The 23188-nt window shown below is 50.6% G+C and overlaps 7 protein-coding genes across 7 annotated transcripts; 6 read left to right on the top strand and 1 right to left on the bottom strand.

Moving 5' to 3' along the window:
- Positions 1 to 337: 337 nt before the first annotated feature.
- PV07_02633 (uncharacterized protein) lies at positions 338 to 2466 on the top strand (the record flags this gene model as incomplete). Its single annotated transcript, XM_016389256.1, has 4 exons — positions 338 to 780; positions 837 to 1030; positions 1086 to 2010; positions 2067 to 2466. 4 exons carry the CDS (start codon positions 338 to 340, stop codon positions 2464 to 2466), a joined length of 1962 nt encoding a protein of 653 aa, XP_016251158.1.
- Positions 2467 to 3721: 1255 nt separating this feature from the next.
- PV07_02632 (uncharacterized protein) lies at positions 3722 to 4402 on the top strand (the record flags this gene model as incomplete). The annotated part of the gene is made up of 2 exons (XM_016389255.1): positions 3722 to 4127; positions 4197 to 4402. 2 exons carry the CDS (start codon positions 3722 to 3724, stop codon positions 4400 to 4402), a joined length of 612 nt encoding a protein of 203 aa, XP_016251157.1.
- Positions 4403 to 5985: 1583 nt separating this feature from the next.
- PV07_02631 (uncharacterized protein) lies at positions 5986 to 8240 on the top strand. The gene has a single exon (XM_016389254.1). It carries the CDS (start codon positions 6390 to 6392, stop codon positions 7689 to 7691), a length of 1302 nt encoding a protein of 433 aa, XP_016251156.1. The 5' UTR covers positions 5986 to 6389; the 3' UTR covers positions 7692 to 8240.
- Positions 8241 to 9206: 966 nt separating this feature from the next.
- On the top strand, positions 9207 to 13464 carry PV07_02630 (uncharacterized protein). The gene is made up of 7 exons (XM_016389253.1): positions 9207 to 9393; positions 9481 to 9700; positions 9780 to 10028; positions 10116 to 10216; positions 10299 to 10630; positions 10704 to 13017; positions 13114 to 13464. The coding sequence occupies exons 1-7, from the start codon at positions 9245 to 9247 to the stop codon at positions 13334 to 13336; spliced, it is 3588 nt and encodes a 1195-aa protein (XP_016251155.1). The 5' UTR covers positions 9207 to 9244; the 3' UTR covers positions 13337 to 13464.
- An 832-nt stretch (positions 13465 to 14296) lies between these two features.
- On the bottom strand, positions 14297 to 15672 carry PV07_02629 (uncharacterized protein). The gene has a single exon (XM_016389252.1). The coding sequence runs from the start codon at positions 15472 to 15474 to the stop codon at positions 14449 to 14451; it is 1026 nt and encodes a 341-aa protein (XP_016251154.1). The 5' UTR covers positions 15475 to 15672; the 3' UTR covers positions 14297 to 14448.
- A 918-nt stretch (positions 15673 to 16590) lies between these two features.
- On the top strand, positions 16591 to 17574 carry PV07_02628 (uncharacterized protein; the record flags this gene model as incomplete). The annotated part of the gene is made up of 1 exon (XM_016389251.1): positions 16591 to 17574. The coding sequence occupies one exon, from the start codon at positions 16591 to 16593 to the stop codon at positions 17572 to 17574; it is 984 nt and encodes a 327-aa protein (XP_016251153.1).
- A 773-nt stretch (positions 17575 to 18347) lies between these two features.
- On the top strand, positions 18348 to 22001 carry PV07_02627 (uncharacterized protein; the record flags this gene model as incomplete). Its single annotated transcript, XM_016389250.1, has 6 exons — positions 18348 to 18625; positions 18700 to 18811; positions 21338 to 21566; positions 21615 to 21698; positions 21748 to 21834; positions 21883 to 22001. 6 exons carry the CDS (start codon positions 18348 to 18350, stop codon positions 21999 to 22001), a joined length of 909 nt encoding a protein of 302 aa, XP_016251152.1.
- Between the last annotated feature and the right edge of the window lie 1187 nt (positions 22002 to 23188).

Raw genomic sequence — 23188 nt, 5'->3', positions numbered from 1 at the left:
TGGGCTGCCATACCCTCGTTTCTGCTCTCTGGCTGCTCTCTGGCTGCTTTTTGAACCCTTGCCGGACACCGAGCTTCCCATATCCCGTTCATATCCATTCATACCCGACATATCGGTGCTTCCATTGTCGCGATCCGGCGCCGATTTGACATGCCTGGCTGACTCTTCCCCACACCCGCATCGCCACCTCTGACCTCATACCGTGCAAAACGCGTACGGTGCGTTGAGACCGAGACATCCTCAGAGATCATAAGGACCTGCCCCCATAGGCCAGGCTTCCTCAGACGCATCGAACACAAGAATACACGTGAGAAGGGCAACTTGCGCATCTGCCAACATGGATATCGTCGATCGGGACATGGAGCGGGCTGAGGTCCAGGCCACGCGCCAATGGTCTCATGAAAGTAAAGAGCGCCGGTCATTGCGCAGCCAGAGATCTCAGCAATCGGTCATTTCCAGCTCTTCGGGTTCCAGCACATCCACCGCCCCCGATATGGGCAGAATAGCCACTGCCGGAGCCTCAAGCGCGACAGTACCTTCCGCGAGGGCTGTAAGAACGAGGACACACCCCATCGAAGACCTTAGGACGGAAACACATCGTTTGCAGCAAATTCAGACTGTGGGGGCAAGTGTAAAGTCAAAGGCCGACACCAAACCTCTCCCCGAATTCGGCGGTGGAAAACCATATCCTCCCGATCTACCGGCGCAGGAAGAGTACGTCGTAGAGTTCGACGGCAAAGACGATCCTCTCCATCCTCAAAATTGGCCCTTTCGGAGAAAGTGAGTGCAGTTTGACGTGAGATCACTGGAAATGCTCATGCTAACGTGGTTTGCAGGTTATACATGGGCGCAATTCTGGCTTATGTCTGCTTGTGCAGCACCTTCACTTCCTCTATTTTCTCCGCATCCACCTTCAGTGTGGCCGCTCATTTCGGAGTCAGTGCCGAAGTGGCTACCCTTAGCACATCCCTCTACGTCCTGGGTTACGCGTTCGGTCCGCTGATATGGGGTCCTTTCTCAGAATTGCAAGGTAATGGGCGTCGGAAGCGAGAAGACGGTCCACAAAGCTGACATGGCGTGAATAGGTCGAAAACTCCCCATCCTGATCGCAATGTTCGGCTTCTCAGTCTTTTGCTTTGGTTGTGCGACAGCCAAGGATCTCCAGACGGTCATGATCACCAGGTTCTTTACCGGATTTTTCGGTTCGTGTCCATTGGCTGTCGTTGCCGCCGTATTTGCCGACATGTTTGACAACACGCAAAGAGGCACCGCGATTGTCATCTTCTCCTCGATGGTTTTCATGGGACCAATGCTAGGACCATTCATTGGAGGTTTTATCAACAAATCTTACCTCGGATGGCGCTGGAACCTTTACATTCCGGGTATTATGGGCTCAGCGGCCGTATGCCTGGTCTTTCTCTTCATCCACGAGTCCTACGCCCCAGTCGTCCTGGTGGGTAAAGCCGCCGAACTGCGACGCCGAACTAAGAATTGGGGCATCCATGCGAAGCAAGAAGAAGTTGAGGTGGACTTCAAAGAACTCATCACTAAGAATTTTTCTCGTCCGATTCGACTGCTGATCTCGGAGCCCATCATTCTTGCCATCACCTGCTACATGTCATTCATTTATGGCCTGTTGTACTGCTTCCTGACGGCCTACCCTCTAGTTTTCCAGGGCGTCCACCACATCACTCCTGGTGTGGCGGGCTTACCATTTTTTGGAATGGTCTGTGGAATCTTTATTGTCGCAGGTTATATCATTTGGGATTCCAAGGCCTATAACAAGAAGCTTGCGGCCAATGGCGGAATTCCAGTCCCAGAGTGGCGCCTACCACCGGTCATGATCGGTGGAGTGCTGTTCGCCGCTGGTCTTTTCTGGTTTGGCTGGACAGGCTACAAGGCATCGATCCATTGGATTGTTCCGACCCTGTCTGGACTGTTCACCGGGTTTGGTCTGTTGGCTATTTTCATCTGTTGTTTCAACTACATTATCGACTCGTACCTCATGTTGTAAGTTTGAAGTTCCCCATTGTCTCCTTGTTCCGGATCGCACTGACCATATTAAGTGCTGCCTCTGCCATTGCGGCGAATACCTTTCTGCGATCGTGTCTCGCAGCAGGATTTCCGCTTTTCGCGCGCCAAATGTTCGACAACCTCGGTATTGAGTGGGCCGGCACGCTTCTTGGTTGCATAGCTGCTCTCTGCGTCCCGATCCCCGTGTGCTTCTACTTCTTTGGCAAGAAGCTCCGCCAAAGATCCAAATTTGCACCGACCATGGCGATTCGGAAACCCGTGGACGAAGAGAGTAGCGGCGAAGAGGATGAACAGGAAACGAACATGGCCGCTCTGCATGCTACTCGCAGTCGTGCGCACCACGATTTGGAGGTGCGGTCGAGGAGAACTCGCACGAACGGTAGTCTAGTGACGACTACCACGGGTGCTGGTGATCCAGAGAAGAGTGCATAGGACGCCACTGCTTCAGCAAGACCAAACCTGAGCTACGGATGAAAAAGGAATCTTTATCTTTGGGTGGAGTCTTCGGTGCGCCGTCGAAAAGGGACTCCTTAGAGAGCGGAAAGTGGAATGCCCGCGATTGGTATCGCGAGAGGCATTATTGGCACTATATATGATTCCAAAATAGCAGATTGTTCTCTGATATGTCGCTTGCTCTCTGGGGCACCGTAGCAGATCGTGGATATCTGGCATGTTCAGGGAAAGCGTCGGACGAATTTCGCCCAAAATCATGGCCCGAGAGTCCGAGGGCAGACGGGTGTGGCTGATTTGAAGCTATATAGGGTCTTGCATTTGTCTGTTTCCTCAGGTCTAGTCGAACAATCGACATGGCCCATCAACGCATTGGAGTTGATACAAGGAATCGGTATGCCTAGACGGTCGCGACCAATTCCTCGCTCCGAGTAGGGAAGCATTGGCGACTGGACACCAGCTGGACCAGGCAGCTTCACCGCAGCCGTATGAAACGAAGAAACACCATCTCTTGACGAAAAGAACAAGTTCGCTGACAACAGGCGGTTAATCAAGCAGCGGAGGGTTGAACTGCCGAACGCTCACTCTCGTCGACCGACGCACAGCTCCACATTGTGGCTCTCGAGTCAATCAAAATTTCTCCCATCTTGGGCGCAGTCACGAATCACAGCTTCTGCCTCCTCGCCAGCATCGCCATCCTCTCCATCCACCGTCGCCCGATTCATCTTGACGCAATTCTCGCCGCTTACGGCATCATCACCAACCAGAACTGACAAAGCGCGGAATGACTTCCAGCCTTGCAAGAAGCTGCTACGGGCCCACGGAGCCACGGAGCCACGGAGCCATTGAATCACCCACTGTGCATGCCACTGGCTAACTAACTTAGGTGGCCATCGAATCTTCCATCACTTCGTATCCGATCCAATCTGTCCCTTCAGCGAACCCCTCCACTTTTTAAAGCACCTGTCCTTCGCCCTGCGTTTGGCTCCATCTCGTGGACCTGGATTGTGTCAGGATCGGTACAATCCGTAAAGATCGGAAAGACAAGACCAGAAAGAGCAGCATGCGTCTTACAGCGCCATCTCAGACTTGCAGATATTTAAGAGTCAGGCCACTGCGCGCGGCATCCGTCCTTCTTCCACTTCACAAACACTCCCTCAACAACGGTCCTTCAATTGCTACACGTCTCCCAAACTCATCGTCACAGGCTCGCCCATTCACCTCAACGACCAGCAAAATGTCATCAGACGCTTTCTTTGACGCTGTCAAGTCCCGCCGCACCTACTACGCTCTCTCGAGCGAGTCTCCAATTCCCGACTCCAAGATCCACGAACTTGTCAATGCAGCCGTCACGCACGTGCCCAGCTCTTTCAACTCGCAGTCCACCCGTGTGGTTGTCCTGCTGAACGAGGAGCACAAGAAACTGTGGGGGGATATTGTTATCCCCGTCGTCAAGTCGGTCGCTCCAGCCGAGGCGTGGCCTGCTTCGGAAAAGAAGCTCGAGGGCTTCAAGGCCGGCTATGGCACCATTCTGTTCTACGAGGAGCCCAAGGATGTCGCCAAGCTGCAGGAATCCTTCCCCCTCTATGCCGACAAGTTCCCTCAATGGAGTGAGCATACGAATGCCATGCATCAATATGTTTGTAAGCAACCCCCTTACATCGTCTGACACTCCCTCTTTCGTCGTTCTGGGCTGACTAAGTGGGAAACAGTGTGGACAGCTTTGGAGAAGGAAGGCTTTGGCGCAAACCTGCAGCACTATAACCCCCTGATTGACGAAAAGATTGCGGCGACCTGGAACGTGCCCAACAACTGGAGCTTGAAAGCACAGCTGGTCTTTGGCAAACCCGCTGCCGAACCCTACCCCAAGACTTTCAAGCCGCTCGAGGAACGAGTGTTTGTCCACGGAGCCAAGTAATGGATTATGGCCGTCGTTCGAGGTTGAGACGCCTCGCCATTCGGCTTGATGGGTGTCTGGAGTCTGTACAGGAAGAGCGTTGTAAACCTAGAGAAGTGACCGCAATTCAATGGTTTTGCAGAAAACGTATGGCCCATCAACACTGATTTGCGCTAACATGAATTGCATTTGTGTCGGGATGCCTCCGGACAGAGACTTCCACCACGACTTCGTACGACTACACCTTCGTATAACGACGACTTTGCTTACCTCTGCTTGGCTGAAACACCCCATATTTGCGGTAACACGAGAAGCATCTCATGTCTATCATCGCGCGTTGAGGAGTGGATTGTGTCGCATTCTGATGTTGCCCAGTTTCTCTCGTTTGCTCTTGTCACCTCGAATGATTTACCCACTTTTGACCGAGAACACTTCCTCTCACTCGTCCTGCCACCATTATAGGGGCGTTGCATCCCTGGCGATTTGGGGCAGAGTGCCGCAGACAATCTGTGGACAATTGAAGTCTCGCCACATGGACTCCGTGGACCAGGAAAGCCACCATAAGCGGGGTCACCAAGGAGCTCTTCTATTCTATTTCAAGTAAAGAAAGTGGCATATCACGAGCTTTGTATGATTGTAGTTGTGTGTCCCTGCTACTTCACTCTCCTCCACAATCACTACCTACTCACATCATCATCACATGCTTGTTTTCTTCCCCTCGCCCTCCCCACCGTGTAATTTATTTACATCATTTTCCATCGCGCATTCTTTCCCTACAATCCGGCGTTGGATAGTTGCTCCCTCCACTCTCTCCCTCAGGCCAACACCGCCCATGGCGGGATGGCAGGAGGAGGAGGAGGAGGAGGAGGAGGAGGAGGGTAGAATCCACCTGTAAGTGGCCTGCGGCGTTCCCCAAACGATTCCATCAACGGATATGTGAAGAAGTAAAGCCAGTCCCATTGCACAATCTCCCCCTATCGATATAGGGGGTAGGTGGTGAAACGGGAGGAGTTTTCGCTTGTTCGCTCTGAACCTCGATCATCACTTGGTAAGTGAGATTGTCGGGCTCGGCGAGGAAGTTTTTTGGGCTTTGTCCTTTTCTTTCTTGCTCTGGGTTCTTTTTAGCGTTCTTTAGCGTCTTTGTTGATCTCTGTGTGTGTGATAAAAAGTGGTCAATTGTGGGATGCGATTCACTCGCCTTGGCCTGATAGCGCTGCAAATTCTGCCGCTATGTGTCGATTCTGCTGAGGGAAGTGCTAGGGACATTGGCGAGGCTGACGAGTTGCTAGGTGAGTCGGCATGACCTTGGCGGGCATCGCGACAAACAGACTCCACAAGCAATATCCAGGCTACGCCTGGCTGTTCATTCTCTGGTTATCACCTCTTCTCCAACCTAATGCCTAGCATGATTGTAGTTCGAGCGGTATTAAGTAGAGATGAAATACCTCAAGTTCCCCCGCCGCTGACGAGGCACGCGAGGCTGACAATGTCGGAATGCGGGGAGACCATCGGATAGGCGTCTCGGAGAAACTAAAGTCCGGCACCCGGTCCCGATCCGAATGTGTAACTGCGCAGGACGTTCCATGGCCAGCTCATTACCTTCTGGACGTCGTTGACCTTCTTATAGGGGCATCAACTTGGATCTCTATCTCTTGTCATCTCTCCAAAGCTGCGGCCTAGGTCGATAGATCCAAGGGATGGAAGCTCGTCCTTGTCGTCGGCCAACAGAGACTCATCCCGACGGCCGGAAGTCAAGGTAGCCCACCTCCCGGTTGCGGCTCCCACTCGCGAATAGGGCTTGATCCGATTGACAAATATCCATAAAAGCTGACTTCCAACAATCCCGCCCAAGCGGACCCGAGCGCTTCGGCGTGCAGGAAAAGGGAGGCGGGAGATCGAAAGCTAAGAAAACCGTGCGAAGCCTCCCTGATACCTCCAAACAAACAACAATACCCCCAGATTCATCGGACATCTGACCAAACAATACAAAAACCCGAAACCCCGAAACATGCCCCAGACTTTCGACTTCCTCGTCGGCACGTTCGACACTCCTGAGCTCTACACACTGAGATTCACCTCTCCCGGACGTTTGGAAGACCGTGAAGGGGCGGGCAAACTCGAAATACTGCACCGCACCCCTGCCATCGGGTCGCACTCGTGGCTTCATCTCTCCCCACCCAAAGAGGACGGGACGCGGAATCTCTACGCCACGGCGTGGACAGAGCCCCCCGCCGTGGCCGCTTATGTCGTCAAGTCCCCGACAGACATCCAGCTCCTAGGGAGTGCCCAGACTCGATCTCGCAGTGGTTACGTCACGGCGAGCGACATAGCTCTGTATTCGGCCGGTGGAGGCACAGGAGAAGTGTTTAGCCTGGATCCGAAAACCGGGAACATTATCGCCCCTCTAAAGTCTGAGGACGCTCAAGTGAAGTCCGAACATGTTCGAGTGAATGGCGTTCGGGGCGGGAATCCCTCCGAGATCCAACCACTGCAACTTCTTAGTTTTGTGGACGAAGAGGGACAGCGTGATGATGGCAGTGTCATGGACTTTGGAGGACTTCGCCACGGCGCCCACTCCGCAGATCTCTCGCCCGATGGCCGAGCTCTTTACGTTGCCGACATTGGGCGAAACTGTATCTGGACATTCTCGGTTGACCCTAAGACGGGAAAACTAGCGCTGGGAGAGAAACACATCTCGCCTGACCCTCACGATGGACCGAGACACGCCTGGCCTCACCCGAATGGGAAAATCGTTTATTGCTTGCAAGAACACAGTTTCAGGGTGGATATCTTCTCTGCCACGAACCACGGCGTGAATCTAGTGCATGAAGATGGTGTTAACATCGTTCCTGCTGGGACTGGAAGCATAGGATACTGGGCTGACGAAGTACGGACGAGTCTCTCCTCAGGGGACAAACCGAAGTATTTGTACGCCAGTACACGAGCACTGAACAAGGGGGACAAGGGATATGTCGCAGTTTATAAGTTGACCGATGAAGGTGTGATCGACGATTCATTCCCACCTCATTCCACCTGGAGAATACCAATCCGACACCCCACCAAGGACTCGGACTGCGGATGGAAGCCGTTCTTCCGTGGCTTGCAGTATTTGTGGGAGACACCTACGAGTGGCGGCTGGGCGAATGCAATCCAACCCGGTCCAACCGTTGATGGAGTCGAGTATCTTGCCATGACGGATAGCGAGGAAGGATTTGTGTTTGTGTTGGGCTGGGATGGCGAGGAATTCAAAGAGGTTGCGAGGACGAAGCTCCCCAACGGTGCGGGAGCAGCGACAGCAGTTTGGCTGTGAATCGAAGCGTTGATGGGAGATGTGGACGACAGCGCGAGATGCGGGATGAGGCTGTGAACGGAGGAGAACGAGAGGCACGAAAAACGATCACGGCTCCTGGTAAAACGGATATATGCATTGTTCTAGACAACCACGACTTTCCTTTCCGCCGAATCGAGACCCGGAGCCACCGAGTCGAACGGGTCCTCTGCACACGTCGACAGGGTTCCTGTAGGCTCTGAACCAAGCTAGGGGCCATGCAGCCCCGGTAGCTCAGATATGCGAGGCTCGTTAATAAGGCCTCGTTGGAGTTTAGCTGGCGGAGCATCGCCGCGGACAACTAAAGGAGGCCCATCTGACGGGGGCCGGCCAGCCACACCAGCTTTGTCAAGTGTTTGATAGCGAGGGACGAATTCAGCGAGCACATATATGGCACGGAAGGCTTTAGACGTCGAAGGCGATCTGGGCAACGGGAAGAACGAACCGCTCTGACGAGGCTGCATGGGATATAACACGCGAGGGCAGCTTCATATAGAATACCTATTACCTAGTAGATAGATACTCTCCACAACCCACGCCCCGCTAGAGCATGTCCCTCTAGGCTAAACCATCTGGCCTACAGTGGAGAGGCAATGCCTGGGACATATGGGCTCGACTCTATCTGGGCTAGGTTTTCCTTTGCTCTCTCCCTCTCCGACCTTCGAGATCTCGATATCGTTGGGACAAGATCGGCGATGATCGTGGTTCTAGAATCTAGACACAACACACGATCATGTCGGAATGAATCTTTTGTCCATGTATCCCTCTCAACGTTCTCGCCCTCAAATCCCGATTTTCCAGGGGAGCAGGGCCGAAACTTACGTACGGAGGTATCCAGCTTACTCACCGACACCCGACCAAGCTGCCTATAGCGACGCCTCCCTGTCCATGCCCGTCGCGAAACTCGTTGGCGGCGAGGAGGAACTTCTGGGTTGCTGCTGTGCGCCCGCGCTTCCGCTTGCCCCTTGCGTGAACGCTACTTGGCTACATAGGTAGTCGCGGGCGAAAAACCTGTCGTCCGTCTTCTCTTTTTGATTAGCCGCTCGCCGCTTTGCTCACCCTCGGCTCACCTGCCGCTCCCTGAGCGCTCCCTGAGGACTGCCTGAGCACTTGGTCCTTCGTCCTTCCTTTTCATTCACAACACCAACTTTCGTCAACTTTAGACGACGGGGCCCGTTCGAGATGCCAGGGGATCCCATTCCGTCGCCCGCTCTAATGTGCTCGAGCTGCTTAGTTGGGCGCCTCCTGTGCTGCTCTCTTGCGTGGCAGTGATGGATCTCTACCCCCTTCATTCGGACGCCTGGTGGAAGGCCGGCCTTGTGTTGGTCCTCTGGGTTATAAGTATGCCGCCCCTCCCTCGCTATACTTGGTAGTTGAGGCTAGAAACCTTGCCCAGAACGTGGTTTGCAGCCGTCACTATAGCATTCACGCCCTGTGTATCTCTGGTTTAAGGCTCTCATCGATTGTTCTCCTTCCTCAGCGTGCTTTCCCTAACGGGTTTCCCTCTGCTCTCGGCCGTACTGCTTTCACTCTCGATGGCGAAAGGTCGGAAGGGCTTCTTCGACCGAGCAGAACAACGAGGTTCGGAGTTGGATAAGACAGGGATCGATGGCAAACCTGTCCACAAGTCTCTTGAAGACGGAACAAAGAGACGATACAGAGATGCTATGAACATATGGGCTGAGTATGATCTTCCGGTGTCACCTTTCACCACCGCTCTGCTGGGCTCATTCTTCTACGTATGCTAACTGTACGCGCCACGAATACACAGCTATTGTACTAAAAACCACAAAGACCCCGTTAAAGATGCTTACGATCTAAAAACTCTCAAACACTTTACTAAGGGAATCGTCTGGGGACTCGATGGCTGTGAGGGAGAAGATGATCTTCCCTCGGCAAAATCCGTCAGACAAGTGTGGAAAGACTTTACGGCCCAGTTCCGCCGGCAGAATGACCCCATTCCTCGCAATACGACGCTTTCTGTTACGAACGTATGTCCCGCCAGACAAGTTCTCTCCCTCATTCTCTCCCTCATTCTCTCTCAACCTGGGCAGTACTCATGAAGTGTAGTGGATCAAAGAGCAAATCAAGAAACGTGGTCTGCCTGCTTCGAAGCGGCTTCGCCGTTACGCGTCGGATAACCACTTGGTTCATCTGGGGACCCAGCTCTGGGAGCGCGATTGGTTTGAATATAAGCGTCCTGGGATCCGGGTATCGACATGGTCTGAGACCCTCGATTACGGCTTTACCTCTGCACGGGTGGGGGAGTATCTCGAGTCAACTGCCCGTGCCAATTCCGGGCGTGGTCTATACCATCGGGTGAGTTGTTCTAGAGCGCGTTTTGACATCTCGTGCCCCGTCCCCTCTGGTAAGATTTGCAATATCTTAACTATAACATATACTTAGGATATTATCTTCATCGTCTTCCGGAACGAGCATGGAAAGCCCGAGTTCGCTGCCCAGCTTACGCGGGACGCAAAGGGCATGACGTGGACACCAGACAAAAGGTAAGTTTCCTAGTCATCTAGGATCCAAGGCTCCCTATGGTCCTACTAGGGTCTTGATTGACACCATGGACCGTCAAAACAGGCCAGAACAGGCGATCCACGAAGGCTCGGAGCCACGACCTTTCCTCTTAAACCCGATTCTCCCGAAACTAGCAATGTGTCTAGCGCGAGGTGCCTTTCGAGACTATAAAACGATAGACGACGTCTTCAATATTCCGGCGCCACCCGAAAAGGAAGTCTATCAACTTTTCTGGGAACCCGGCATTTGCAACTGTCCTTTCTATGAAGGCGCTACAACCGAGATTGAGAAGGCAAACTCGTATAGTACGCGACTGAACGATTTAGGTCGCCGTGCGGACTATATGAAGCCACCCACGATCCATGACTTTCGAGCTGAAGGGCTTCATCTCATCGGTGGGTCCCCTTTCCCGGGCTGCGATATGAACCATATTAGCGTTATTGTGACCACTTCTAATGAAACACCTAGATTCCCTTTATTCAGCAGCACAGAGAATGGGCCACGGGGGGCAATGGAACGAACGCACTCACCGCCAGCATTACCAGCCTAATAACCCTGGCACCGATGGCCAAGATGCATACCTCAGAGGGAAGATTCGGACTATTGTAGCTGACCTGTTTCGTGGCATGACGGTAGCTCGCAATCCCGATCTCTTTCACTGTCTACCGGCGGAGCAGAAGGCGGAGTTGGAAGCGAGCCCCGAATTTACCTCGATGGACAACGAACTCAAACTCTTGAAAACGCAGCCTCCATCACAGGACCGCGACCGACGCCGCCGTGAGATCTACAGGAATAGGCAGAAAATGAGAAAAAAGGGACTTCGTCACGCGCAGAAGACTCAACCATGTGAACGACCCTGGGAAGCCAGGGCTGAAATCCGATCCATCGGGGGCTACCGGTCCCGCTTCCAGCGTATCCGCCACCTAATGCCCGAACGAAGCCGCCTGGCGACGAGCATGTTCGAGGTTGGCTGTCTGAGAAGCTCCGAAGGTCGTCAGGTCCTTCAAGACATGATCGCCCTCTGCAAACAGGAGAAGGAGGTGACCGTCAGACTGGGGTTGGAGCCCGACAAGTGTCATTGCCACCCGACTGAGTTAAGCGTGGAGCTAGCTGCGTGTGCCACCCCCAAGAGACCTGGCCCCCACAGGGCGTTTCGACGTTGGCCAAGTAAAGCTGGCTTAGGGGTGGCTTTGTCTTCGCCTCCCAATTCGGCCACACCGAGCTGGAAGCACATCTATACGTGTCACAAGCAATACCTTTCGGGAACGAACGGCTTTGCAGAGTTGTGCTCCCTCTGTAACCGCTGGATCGTCGGGTTGGATGCATGGGAGCAGCATTGTCAAAGCCACCTCGTCGCGCCTCAGACAATCCCCGTCCAGTGCGATCCGCTCATTTATGGCGGTACCCTAGGCGCTTTCGGTTATTGCCCGATCTGCCTAGGCAACACGGAGCTGTCGGCGAGAGATCGAATGCAACAATTCTCAAGACTGGATTATTGGATATCTCATGTGACCAAATGCACCGAAGAGCTGGATCGGAGAAGCGCAGTAGGTTGCTCAATTCCTTGGTGTGATATCCCATGCGAGAATGCCCTGAGGCGGCGATATCACCTCCAGGACGTCCACTGCGCGCAGTTCAACAAGGGATTCAAGCGATCGTCTCAGGATGTGATGGCAGAAGATATCGACAGCGTACCCTCCTGTAAACGCGGCCGTCAGACTCTCAATAACGAACTCACCGCCGGCCCTATCGACCCTTCGATCCCTACCGAGAAATATCAATTTATCGATGAGACACCGGAAACCGGCAAACCGGCAAACTCGACTGCGGTCCGTCCGCGCGCAATAGGAAAGCTGCGGAGGAAGCAGAGGTCTACTAAGCAGCCAAGTTCCCTCATTCTCTCTGTGGTTTCTCTGCCGCCTCTTACCAACTGTCCGACATATGTCAAAGATGATATCGCGCTGCCAATGATCTCAAATAAGGTCTGTCCCGAGGTCGTTGCGGCTCCCGTGGAGTCAGCTCCCGTCACGCCGGTAAGATCCTTGTCCAGCTCGCCGACCCTATCGCATTCAAAGGACACCGAAGTCACTCGAGACTCCACTGAAGAGTTTGATGCAGTTACACTACGAATACTCACATCGCCCAAGATTGTGAGTTCGACGCCACACTCTAACCTTCGCACTAGAATAGCTCAAGAATGCTCGGGCGAGCATTCTCTTTTAACCTCAGACCAGGCTGATCGGTCAGGTCCCAATGTTCCCTTTTCTGTACAAGAATCATCGGACCTCAGTCCTGACGTTCAATGTCTGGACCCTAAAGTCTTGGAGCCAAAGGTGGAGCTGCCAATTTACCATAGTCCGCATGGACCTATTCTCGTATCAGACAGTGATTCAGAAGCCACTACAACCTTGGAACGATGCGTCAATACGTCGTGTCAACGACCCCACCGCAAAGCCAAGGCATCTTTGCCGCCGCGACGGCGGCTCGAGGGTTGGAATATACTGCACCAAAATGCTTTCTCCGAGATACACAAGCACCAAGCCGAGCTGCAGCATGCAGCGGAACTGGAGTGGGTCAGGCGTGGATATCCTCGCATCGGTTGGCGGAGACTAGATGCGCGCATTCGCAAATTTCTTCCAGCTCTTGGCGGCATATTGGACGGAGAGATCTCGTCACCGTTTCTCTCTCGAGTGAAGTTGGACAGAGAACGAAAGGTCCCTCGAACAAATGGCAACGGAAACGGTGAAGCTGGCTATTATGGGCCCCGGGGATCGCAAATCATGTAAGTGAATGCTGAATTCGATTCAAGAGATGCGTCTAGCCGAATTACCCTGACTTATTTGAGCCACGCGGTCGACGATTCGCTAACACTATCCAGGAGAACCCAGATCATTCGAAAATTCGAGTCTCAATTTCCGAGACAAAGACGTCGAAACCAGGCCTTGCGCCGCACGGGGTTCACGGACTTCGTCAGCAAGGTTTTGGTTCCGGAGCTAGCAGCCAAGTTGATAGAGGAAGATATGGGAGTGGACGGTGGGAAGGCGCGCGAAATTCTTCATGAGAGTGCTGGCCTTGGAGGTATTGTACATAAGCTTCATTAAAGCCATCTCATCCGTACACAGTTCTCCGACACTTGTAGGCGGGTGGAATGAAGCGGGCTCTTGTTAATAGACTTGAGGAGGAAGACCCACGAAGTTTGATGTCGCGGCAATTATCTTGGGAAGGCTAGTAGAGCTTCCGCGCCATCGTGGGAGAAGGAAGCCATTAAATAGACTCAACTAACACCAGACTCCAAGTTGCTTGTCTGTTAATTGAAGGCGGAGGTGATTATCGCGGTCTGGACTAGTGCTACAAGTCGCGCAATGTAATCCGAATAAAACATATATCCCCTACACGAGACTCGCACAACTGACTACGTATTGTGCAATGCTGTACAGTCGTTTGCAGTTGCGGCTTCACATTTGTAGACACACTCTCAGTTATGAAAGCCCCATCTGGTTCATTTGGTCTAGTCTGAATAAGACCAAGCGTAGTTTAAGCTTTGTCTCCACTAGATACTTGAATTTACATGACAATACGGATGGCTTCTGACTTTTGAACTTGAAGGTGTAAAAATTTGAAAGCGGCAACTCTATTGATCTTCTAATTAATCAAACTGCTTGACAATTTATCAGCCTACGCTAGTGCTGCATCGCGTCGAGCCATTCAGTTCCAATCGCTTCAGCCAAATAAAAATCCGCATCATTGCTATGTGAGTGTCAGATTTCGCTCCAACAGCTTATTGGCCCACCCTTCGAGGGCTGTACCCAGGCTCAGGAACGAAGAAAACATCGAAATATAGCGCAATAAACTGCGAATCGCTCCATGGCTGATATGGCATCACGAGAATGCATCGAGGCACTGGTTAAAGATGAATATTGGATGACCTACGATTGTTTGGGAGGGATGGATGAGCGTCCGCTGCTTCTCTCTCCATCTCCCTTCCCGCCTCTACCGCGCCAGATTATCTGCCACTAGTTAGAGTCATCTCTTTTCACCGCTTACATCCACTAGGACCTCTACCACTGGCACCGCGAATCTCAAGTTAAAAGGACCCGAAGTACGTAAGCTATACAAAATCCCAAAGGAGACTAAGCCCAACACACTACGGTTAAGCCTTTAACTCAGTGGCTGAAGTATTAAAGGTACTGCCAGATTACCCTATACTAAGCTCCTAAGCAATGCCTTGAACCCATCGATGTAGAATATTCGCATCAGGCGGCGCATCCTCTTTAATCATCTCCACTAACTCGGAAATATCTCCCTGACGCTCGAGTCTTGAGAGTTCTAAGATGATTTCATCCTGGACGCCCTGATGAAGGAGAAAGATGCTGTAAACGCTAGATGCTTTGAGAATGGTCAACAAACAATCCAACCGAGTTTTCCCTGCCGGTTCAACGAAACTGAAGTGATCCGAGACACCTTGGCAAAAGTTGAGGACAAGGGTGTTTGTGAAGTCGTCATAATCTAGGTCGCTGAAGACGGGGACATCGATATTTGATTCTTTCATGCATTTCATAGCAGCCATCAGGTCCGGGTCACAGCCGGGGAAATCGTTGTCGGCGGGGTCAAGGACCTTGCGTTTGAATCCAAACTTCGGGGAGAGTAGGAGGCGGAAATGCTCGGACTGAACCTGAAATAAAGCTTGGGATCCGAGGAAGCGAGGGCCGTCCCCTCGTTCGATGACAAATACTGGAGATCGCTTCTTGATATGCTGTAAAATATCTTTCCGAGTGGCACTATAGTTGAGATTCGGATCGAGGTGTTGTATGAGGAGCGGCTTGTCGTGATTAAATCGGCCAGCAAGGTATTGAAACCTGACACTTCCCGGTCCTCCTTTTAGAAGAAAGTACAGTGATAACGCATAGTGCTCCCCTGGCGTAAAGTCTACACCTTTCTCCGCAAGATGTCGAAATCTGAGATCTTCCGGACCCAGACTTCGGAAAAAGTTCACTAGGAGTGAGTGCGCCTCCGCTGACGTAAAACCTATACCCATCCCCGCGAGGTATTGAAATCTAGGCTCTTCCGGGCCGGACATTTCGAAATAGTGCACCAGGAGCGAGTGTGCTTCCTTTCGCGAAAACCCCGCGCCTTCCTCCACGAGACGCCGAAATTCAAGATCTTCTGGGCCGAAAATTCGAAACCGCTCTAGTAGGAGTGAATGTGTCTCCTCTGGCGTAGCATCCGTACCTTTCTCCATTGAGCGCTGGGTTTGAGACTTTGTTGACCGCCGGGGTTGAACTACTTCACTCGGAGTGACCGTGCTGTTTACGGGAAAATTTGTACCTCTCCCCACGAGATACTGGAGTCTGGGAGCTTGGAGGGTAAATAGTGTACGGACAGATATGGTCACATCCACAGAATCGTTCGATGTCCGAGCGTGAGGTCGAGATGTAGAATTAGGCGGCCGTGGTGTAAGGTTTCAGCCTGGTGAGATGACGTGGCCGACCACGTCCTGACGGGCCAACTGGATGGCGAAGCGTAGCGCTCCGACATTCGCCCCTCGGCCGCCTAACACCCATAAGCCAGTTTCTCCTGATTGGTCAGGAGTTATTCAGTGCCGCTTTCAAGTTTCCACATTTTCAAAGGGTACAGTAAACGTCATGTGTATTATTTTGTAAGTGCATGTATTCGGTCGAGTTGAAGTTCACGCCGATTGGCCTAATTTGAAGTAACGCTTGAACGTATTTTGCCTAGCCTACTAATGAAGTATGGAGCCTAAACAATTGAGTGTGTCTGCAAAAGGGAAGCCGCAATTGAAAACATCTGTAACCATAGGTAAAGATGTAGCAAGCGAGGCAATGGTAAAGGGGAAAAAGGTGTATCTGTACGGGCTTCAAGGAGATTATGACGTATCTTGGGAATTGTATTAACTTATTCAGTCGAAGCCCTTTGGCCTTGAACCGAGTCCTACAATATGGAAATTCAGCAGCTTCAGATATTTTGCCCTATTTCGAACCTTAAAATCCATGGGTTGGGGACCTCGTTGCGTTCCAAGTGATAATCTGCAAAGCCCACGTTTGCATCGTCCTAGTAGCCCACGCAACAGGTCGGGGTGATCACTCTCTGTAAGCTCAGCGACTTGAAAAAGGGACCATTTTGGGCTCCCTACTTGATTTGGATCTTCCGCATACTCCATTACTCAGGGGCTGTTTCTGGACGCTGTCGCCCTCAATGATCTCACCTGATCACCGAAGGCCGGTTGTCTTACTCGACATTCCACTTCTTCTGTGTTAAAAGACACTACAGCACCGCGTCTCCATCAAACAGACTCCGCCTTTACCAACAGGCTCTCAGGCAAACCACAGCCTTCAACATGGCTGGTTTGACACGACTCATCTTTGCCGTGGCACTGTTCTGCATCTCTTCCGTTGCTTGTCTGGGGACTGCTTTCATCGACAACCAGTGTGATGTCGACGTCTTTGTTTGGAGTGTCGCAAACGTCCCTAACGACACAATTAATTATCTGGAGCCAAATGGTGGTTACTACTATGAGACTTATCGAATGAACCCGGACCCCCTCGGAGGCATCTCATTAAAAATTGCCACAGTCCCCGATGACCTCTTCATTACCCAGTTCGAGTATACCTACCACCCTGACAATCCGAGAGTCTATTACGACATCTCGAATATTAATGGGTATCCATTCGAAACTTGGGGCCTCTATCTCTCACCATCTTCTGGAGACTGCTCTAACATCACCTGCGACCCCGGTGTGGCCATCTGCCCAAACGCTTTCAATCAACCAAACGATAACTTTGCCATACAAAACTGTGATGTGTCGGTCGACTTGACTCTGACATTGTGTCCTCCTCAAACCGTCACCAGCGTCTCAGAAAGTCCTCCAACGGCTATACCGACTATAAACTCAGAATCTATACCCACGACCGCGATAGCCACAGATTCCGAAAGCTCTCCTATAACTGTGGCAACTACAAGCTCGGATGGCTCTCCTACGACTGCGGTGGCTACAGGCTCAGAAGGGCCCCCAGAGACCGTAACATTTACAAACTTACAAACCTCCTTGTTTACGACCATAGAGACTATAAGCTCGGAAACTACTGTCGAGCCTAAAACGCTCTCATTACCGTTCGGAGGAGTTATTCCAACTACACTGACGACGGTGATCGGGCCAATAGCAACTACAATAACGGGGACAACCACTCTCACATCAGTCTCCACAGAAACGATAGAGACTACTGTGGTGACCATAACTACAGGGAATTCGGTGACCGTTGGGGTCCTACTGACGCAGACAACAGACTCCGCCGGCGAGCTTACCGCAAGTATTGACGGATAGTTTTAAAGGTTGTATTTTGCATGGAATTGATAGCGGATATCTCCAGCGCAAGCATTGAAAGCCTACTTCTAATTTATCGGCGTTAAGAAGATATCACCTAGGTAGATAATGTAGATAAGTTTTCTATGCCACTATCAATAGGGACGAAGAGGAAGTATACAGTATCTAATTAGATATGCCTTCCCTAGCAGCTTTCGATAATGCAAATAGAGGGTACAGCATCTCGTAATGTGCTTGCTTTGCTTTCTCGCTTAGAAATCTTCCCATGACATTTCTCAGTTTGGAATTACAGGTTCAGTCGCTAATTATTACTATACAATAGCACCGATTTCGCCTGAATAATCAAATTCCAAGTCCAAATGCGGCTCCCAAAAATGTAAAGAGCCGGATCCGGCATTTCAGGGGCCGGATCTGGATCCCTTTTCACATTAAGTCTCTGAAACTTGAAAATATATAGGCCTTGTTTCAATCTCGATGGCTGTCCAAATCAAACAAAGAAAGCAAAGCATTCCTCAACACTGTAGCCGCCGCTTATGGACTTTCCTAAACAATCTCCATCTCCAACTCCCGCTGCCGAGATCAAACGGAATGCTGTATCCCAAGAGCATATACAACAAACAGCATATTCCCAAAGAAGATATGTGACAATCCTCCATCCGGAGTCCAAGTTTCCAAAGCCCCCTCTCCCACAGCGTTCCTCTCAGAGCAATGAAGCTCGTCTTCCCAGGCCACTTTCTACGAATCCGTTACACTCACAATCTCGATATGTGGCGATGCTCTTGGAGCTAGATGAGATTCCACGTCGCTACAACTTCTATGCCAGCCTGTTTACGTGGTTGATCCTGGCTGGATACATTGTATTCCCGGGCACGTTTACCTCTCTCAAAAGCTCCAATTCGGTGCAAGAAGCGGCAAGCAAGACTCATGCAGGAGAAATTATTCTAGACACCGTTCAGAATGCCTCGCTCCTCTGGATAGCAGGAGCTTGCTGTCTCTTCGGGGTCGTTGGCATCGCTTTGCTCTGGAAAAGATGGAAGAGGAACTACATTTGGTTGGTAAATCGAATATTCTTGTAATGAGGACTTGGCCTGCAGCTGAAAGCGGATACTGACATTTTGATTCCAGGCCAACTTTGCTAAATGCCATTCTTGGTCTCGTCAACTCATTGATCAATGTGTACACCGCAAAGGACGGGAACTGGTCTGTGACTGCAGCCATTACGGTCACAATAACGAGTGTGTGTGCAGGGATCAGCTTGATTTTATTTCTGGTCTACAATAACTGGTTATTGTATAAAGTCAAAAAGGACCACGATACTCAGATAGGTAATGAGCGCGGAATAGAGGCGTCATCACGACTGGGATAATGTGCTCGAAATCTTCATTATCTAAAAGCGATGCTGCACGGTGGAGGACGGAGGCTACTTTTGGACTATGACATGTTTCGAAAAGTTGAAACGTACCTGGCGTATAGATGGTCGAACTGCTCAAGGCATCTTAATTATTTAGGGGAGAATAGCCTTCAGATCCCGTAGCTCCGAACAAATAGATCAAAAAATCATTCTTCACAGTATTGAATACAACAGTCTTCCCAAGTGTGAAATCTTTTGTAAGACCCCAGAAAACTCATCCCATTAGCTCATACGTCGTCCTGCTTCAGCTATCGTTGAATACATACTGGAGATGCCCTTGAAACCAAGGAAGATATTTCATAGACAACTATTTGCATCTGAAGCCACCCAAGCTCTTGAGTCTTTCCTCAAACGGGGTTTCTTTCTCCACGCAAACGTCGTGCGAGCTGTATATCTTTTGATTCTAAAGACGTTAATCAAGAATGTCCTCTCGTAGGAAGTAGAAACTGGCTCACGAATAGTAACTCGTTTTGCGTGGATAGCGCAGAGATTAGAATCTTCGAATAGGCTCGCAAGATATAACTCGAGAGCTTCTTGCAGAGCTTCAATTGCCGTCGACTGGAACCGAAGACCATCCCCTTGCCATTTCAATTGGCCAATTCTCACATCTTCTGCAATTTCACGGACAAGCCGTTGAAAGGGACGCTTGCGAATGAGTAACTCTGTGGATTTCTGATAGCGACGAATCTCTCTTAGAGCAACCGTTCCTAGTCACCGTTAATCATAACTTCACCCACTCAAAAAAGAGATAATAGAGGAGAGCAGCAGAAGCCTACCTGGTTTGTATCGATGCGGTTTCTTTACACTGCCCGTGGAGTCAGGGAGGCGTTTCCCTGAGAGCTGGCCTTTTGCAAGGCTTCTCAAGTCTTTCCTCGGGGCGACACCTCCGGTGCTCTTCCCTGTACGTCACCATCAATATAAATTAGGGACAATGAATGAAAGAGGTTAATCATACGTGCGGTCTGTTTCGTCCTCGCCATGAGGGGACACTCGATGCTGGATGCAACGCAATTTGTAGGATGAGTATTTATTTAACCAAAGGGTCCTGATCTGGCTCCCTCGTGTGACATTAAGCCTTTTCGTCCTTTTTCGACCTCTGGGACCGAATTGAGCTCCAAGAACCCTTTTTCTACCTCCTTGACTGTTTACGTTAAAGGTCAGCATCTCAACTCCGATGTCCGAACCCCTAGGTAAATCATCATTCATCTTTTGGTTAGGAAGAATTTCGTCTAAACCGAAAGTCCCTCGTGTCTCACCCAAGCTCTCCCCTACGGATCTCTTCTCTACGAAAATTTCTTCTTTTATGGACATGGTGTTCTCTAACTCTATTGGCAAGACTGTCGTAGTTCTTCTTTGGTTGAATGTCCGTTGGACGAGCTATCCCACCCTACCCCGACATCCACGGGTTGGTATCGAGTAATACCCAAATAGGTCTTGAGTCTCAGCGGAGGAGTGAAGACTGGCCATTAGATGTCGTATTTACCGCTAGCACGCAGACACTTGGCTTTGAGCTCCCACGAGATGGACAGACGCACGACTTGGGCTCCATCGAATGTCTCGCACTTCCTTCGTACTCCATCGGCAACTGCAACGATATTAGTGTCTCTCAGATTGATGTCACGTCAGGAACAGCACTATGTACATTCATAGGTATCGATGGGTTCCAAATCACAATTACGGCCAATGATAAGGGGTACATAGACGTTACTCCCCCGCAAAATATCGTCTCCGGTTCTTATGGTTAAATACAGAGGAGGAGAAGCTTGTGGTAGAAGGTTAATTCGAGTTCGTAGGTAGTTGAAGGAGGCTAAACGTGCCAACACTCACGACGAGACGAAGCGTTAAGTAGATTTCTGGAGAAAGGGGAACATGAAATCTGCTAGCTAAATCGTATCATAAATCCCGGCATGAATTGTCCGATACTGACCAAGAGATGTAGAAATTTAGGAACGAAGAGCGAGAGTTTGTCACTGGTTGGAGATATTGAATATGGCAGTAGGTTAAAAGTTCATAGAAGAGCCTATCGCATAGAAGTGCAGCTCAAGGCAGCAGGACTAACCGAAAGCCTCGAAGTACCATTGCCACCCGTGACTCTCCCCTCCTAACTGCTCCTCTACGGGACCATCTCGATAATCTGGTGCAGATGCCAATTCAGGCTCCTGCTGGATGCCTCTTCCGGCTCCAAAGTGGTACTTACATAGGGACTGTGAGAATATAAGACCGCGAGTAAACGATGCAGAATCTTGGCCACTCGTCAGATTCAACTCAAACCAATCTCCCCAGAACTCTGTTGGAAGATTAAGTTTCTCCTCTTCTGTGCATTGGATCAATCAACTACGAGTCATGATTCAGTTTGAAATTGAAACCGCGGAGGACGTCGACAATTGCGGTCAAGAATTTAGCAGAATCTCTCGTGCGCTTCGCAAGGGTCCGAAAGACTTTGAAGAATGCGAGGATATGCTCTGGGATGCCGTGAACTACGGATTAGCCTTGGTACGGTATTGCCATAAACTCCAAGGCAAGCATACCTCGAAGCGTCCCCAAGATGAGGTGATTACTCTCAGCGACGGTGACAGCGACAGTAAGTGCTCACCGCGAACATCCATGCTCGGAAGCTGATTACTCTCAGGCGGCGGTGCAACCCTAACCTCGAAAATCCCAGACGTGGCTGTCAACAAGAAACGTGCACGAAGGAATAACACCGACAGTGAAGGTATAGACAGTTCGGTGGGCCTACATTCTCAAAACTAACTTCGCTCTAGGCGAGGATAATTCAAAGCCTTCGAAAAAGGTGCGAATGAACACGACCAAAAAGCGTACTCGAAATATGATGGAAGACTCTAGTGACGGTAAGTTTGCGGCTGGATCGCTCACAGCGCTAGACTAACTATTTCTAGACGGACAAACAGGGAGTTCTTCTAAGAAAGCTCGTCTGGGTGGACAGAAGGTGGAAGCTGCCGAAGTATTTAAAGAACTCGATGCGCTATTAAAGACAACCGTAAAAGGATCAAAGTAGGGCCGATTCCACAGCCAGTGAGGTAGAACACCACGAGGAAAATTTCAGGCAGGGAATGCTGCCAATAGGAAGTGGCCAATTTTGCAACCCTGAAGGTCAGAGAGAGGGAATATGAGAAGGAAAGGAGAGGGAAAAAGAGGTGAAGGGGTCGAGGAGCTAATACACACTCGTTTCGTTGTATTCGGTCCGCGGCGCGAAGAATAGTTGTCAGTTGATCTGACCTGTCAATGATTATGCAGGTTTCGAATCGTATTAAATGAAGATTCTGCGTAGCCTCAAAGAACCTGGTTTCGGAGCATGCTGAGATGTGATCCAGAGAAGAAAGGTTATCACTCCTAGCAAAAACGGAGATATAGTGCAAACCGTGTAATCGTAAATATTTAGTTTGAAAGTCCCCATTAATGCTTAGATAGTAGAAACGGTGAACTTGAGAGGGAGGGCGGCGATCATTGCATATTCGTTCTCTACCCGCTAAGCTAGAACAGAGTCTCGGAATGGATCTCTAGATATCAATAAAAAGAAGTAAGGATTTTCAAAGCGTTGGTACCAAAAATGATGCTATGTGGCCTTAAGAGGTAAAACATCTCAGGTTGCGCAATAACAGGGCCGGACTTGGGTATTCCAAATTGTGAGAGAAAGTCAACCTCGTAACTGGAAGATTTTCGACAATGGCAGACTCAGCGGTATTGGCGATGCCGCCTCAGTTTCCTTCTCCCTGCCTCACTATCCTGTTATCTCAATCGGCAGTCATTCATCCTTTTGACACACCGTTTATTTCTTTCCCCATATAGAAGCTTTCGTCACACCAACACAAACAACTCTCTCCTTCAGGACTAGGATTGTTGGTGCTTCGAGCAGCTATCAGAGATAGGTGGCGTTCGTAGGGTTAAAAATTTAGCTGTAGAGGATTTCGAAGATTATCGTCACAAACCTTTGGGTAGAAAGAAGTTCCGTAATTTAACCCAGGCAGGATCGTCCTTTTTTCAAGTGAGCTCAGAAAACATTGTTCTACCTGCAGGCTGTAGACAGAACTATTGGGATGGACGTCTGTCCTAACCAATCACTGATCATGCTGGATTGCTGGTTGCATCTGGGACAGGTTGTGCTGAGGACAGGTTATGGCTGGGGACAGGTTGTGTCCGGGGACAGGTTGTGCTGAGGACAGGTTATGGCTGGGGACAGGTTGC

The sequence above is a fragment of the Cladophialophora immunda genome (assembly GCF_000835495.1).
Source record: "Cladophialophora immunda strain CBS 83496 unplaced genomic scaffold supercont1.2, whole genome shotgun sequence".
Taxonomy (NCBI): Eukaryota; Fungi; Ascomycota; class Eurotiomycetes; order Chaetothyriales; family Herpotrichiellaceae; genus Cladophialophora; species Cladophialophora immunda.
Note: the sequence above shows the minus strand (reverse complement) of the source record. Positions and strands in the feature narration are given on the sequence as shown.

Bases quoted from the DNA above. Each gene is read 5' to 3' on its own strand.
- PV07_02631 (XM_016389254.1), top strand. From the start codon at position 6,390: ATGCCCCAGACTTTCGACTTCCTCGTCGGCACGTTCGACACTCCTGAG.
- PV07_02629 (XM_016389252.1), bottom strand. From the start codon at position 15,474: ATGGAGAAAGGTACGGATGCTACGCCAGAGGAGACACATTCACTCCTA.
- PV07_02630 (XM_016389253.1), top strand. From the start codon at position 9,245: ATGGCGAAAGGTCGGAAGGGCTTCTTCGACCGAGCAGAACAACGAGGT. The intron at 9,701-9,779 runs GTATGTCCCGCC...CATGAAGTGTAG, and splicing joins CGACGCTTTCTGTTACGAAC to TGGATCAAAGAGCAAATCAA. The intron at 13,018-13,113 runs GTAAGTGAATGC...AACACTATCCAG, and splicing joins CCCCGGGGATCGCAAATCAT to GAGAACCCAGATCATTCGAA.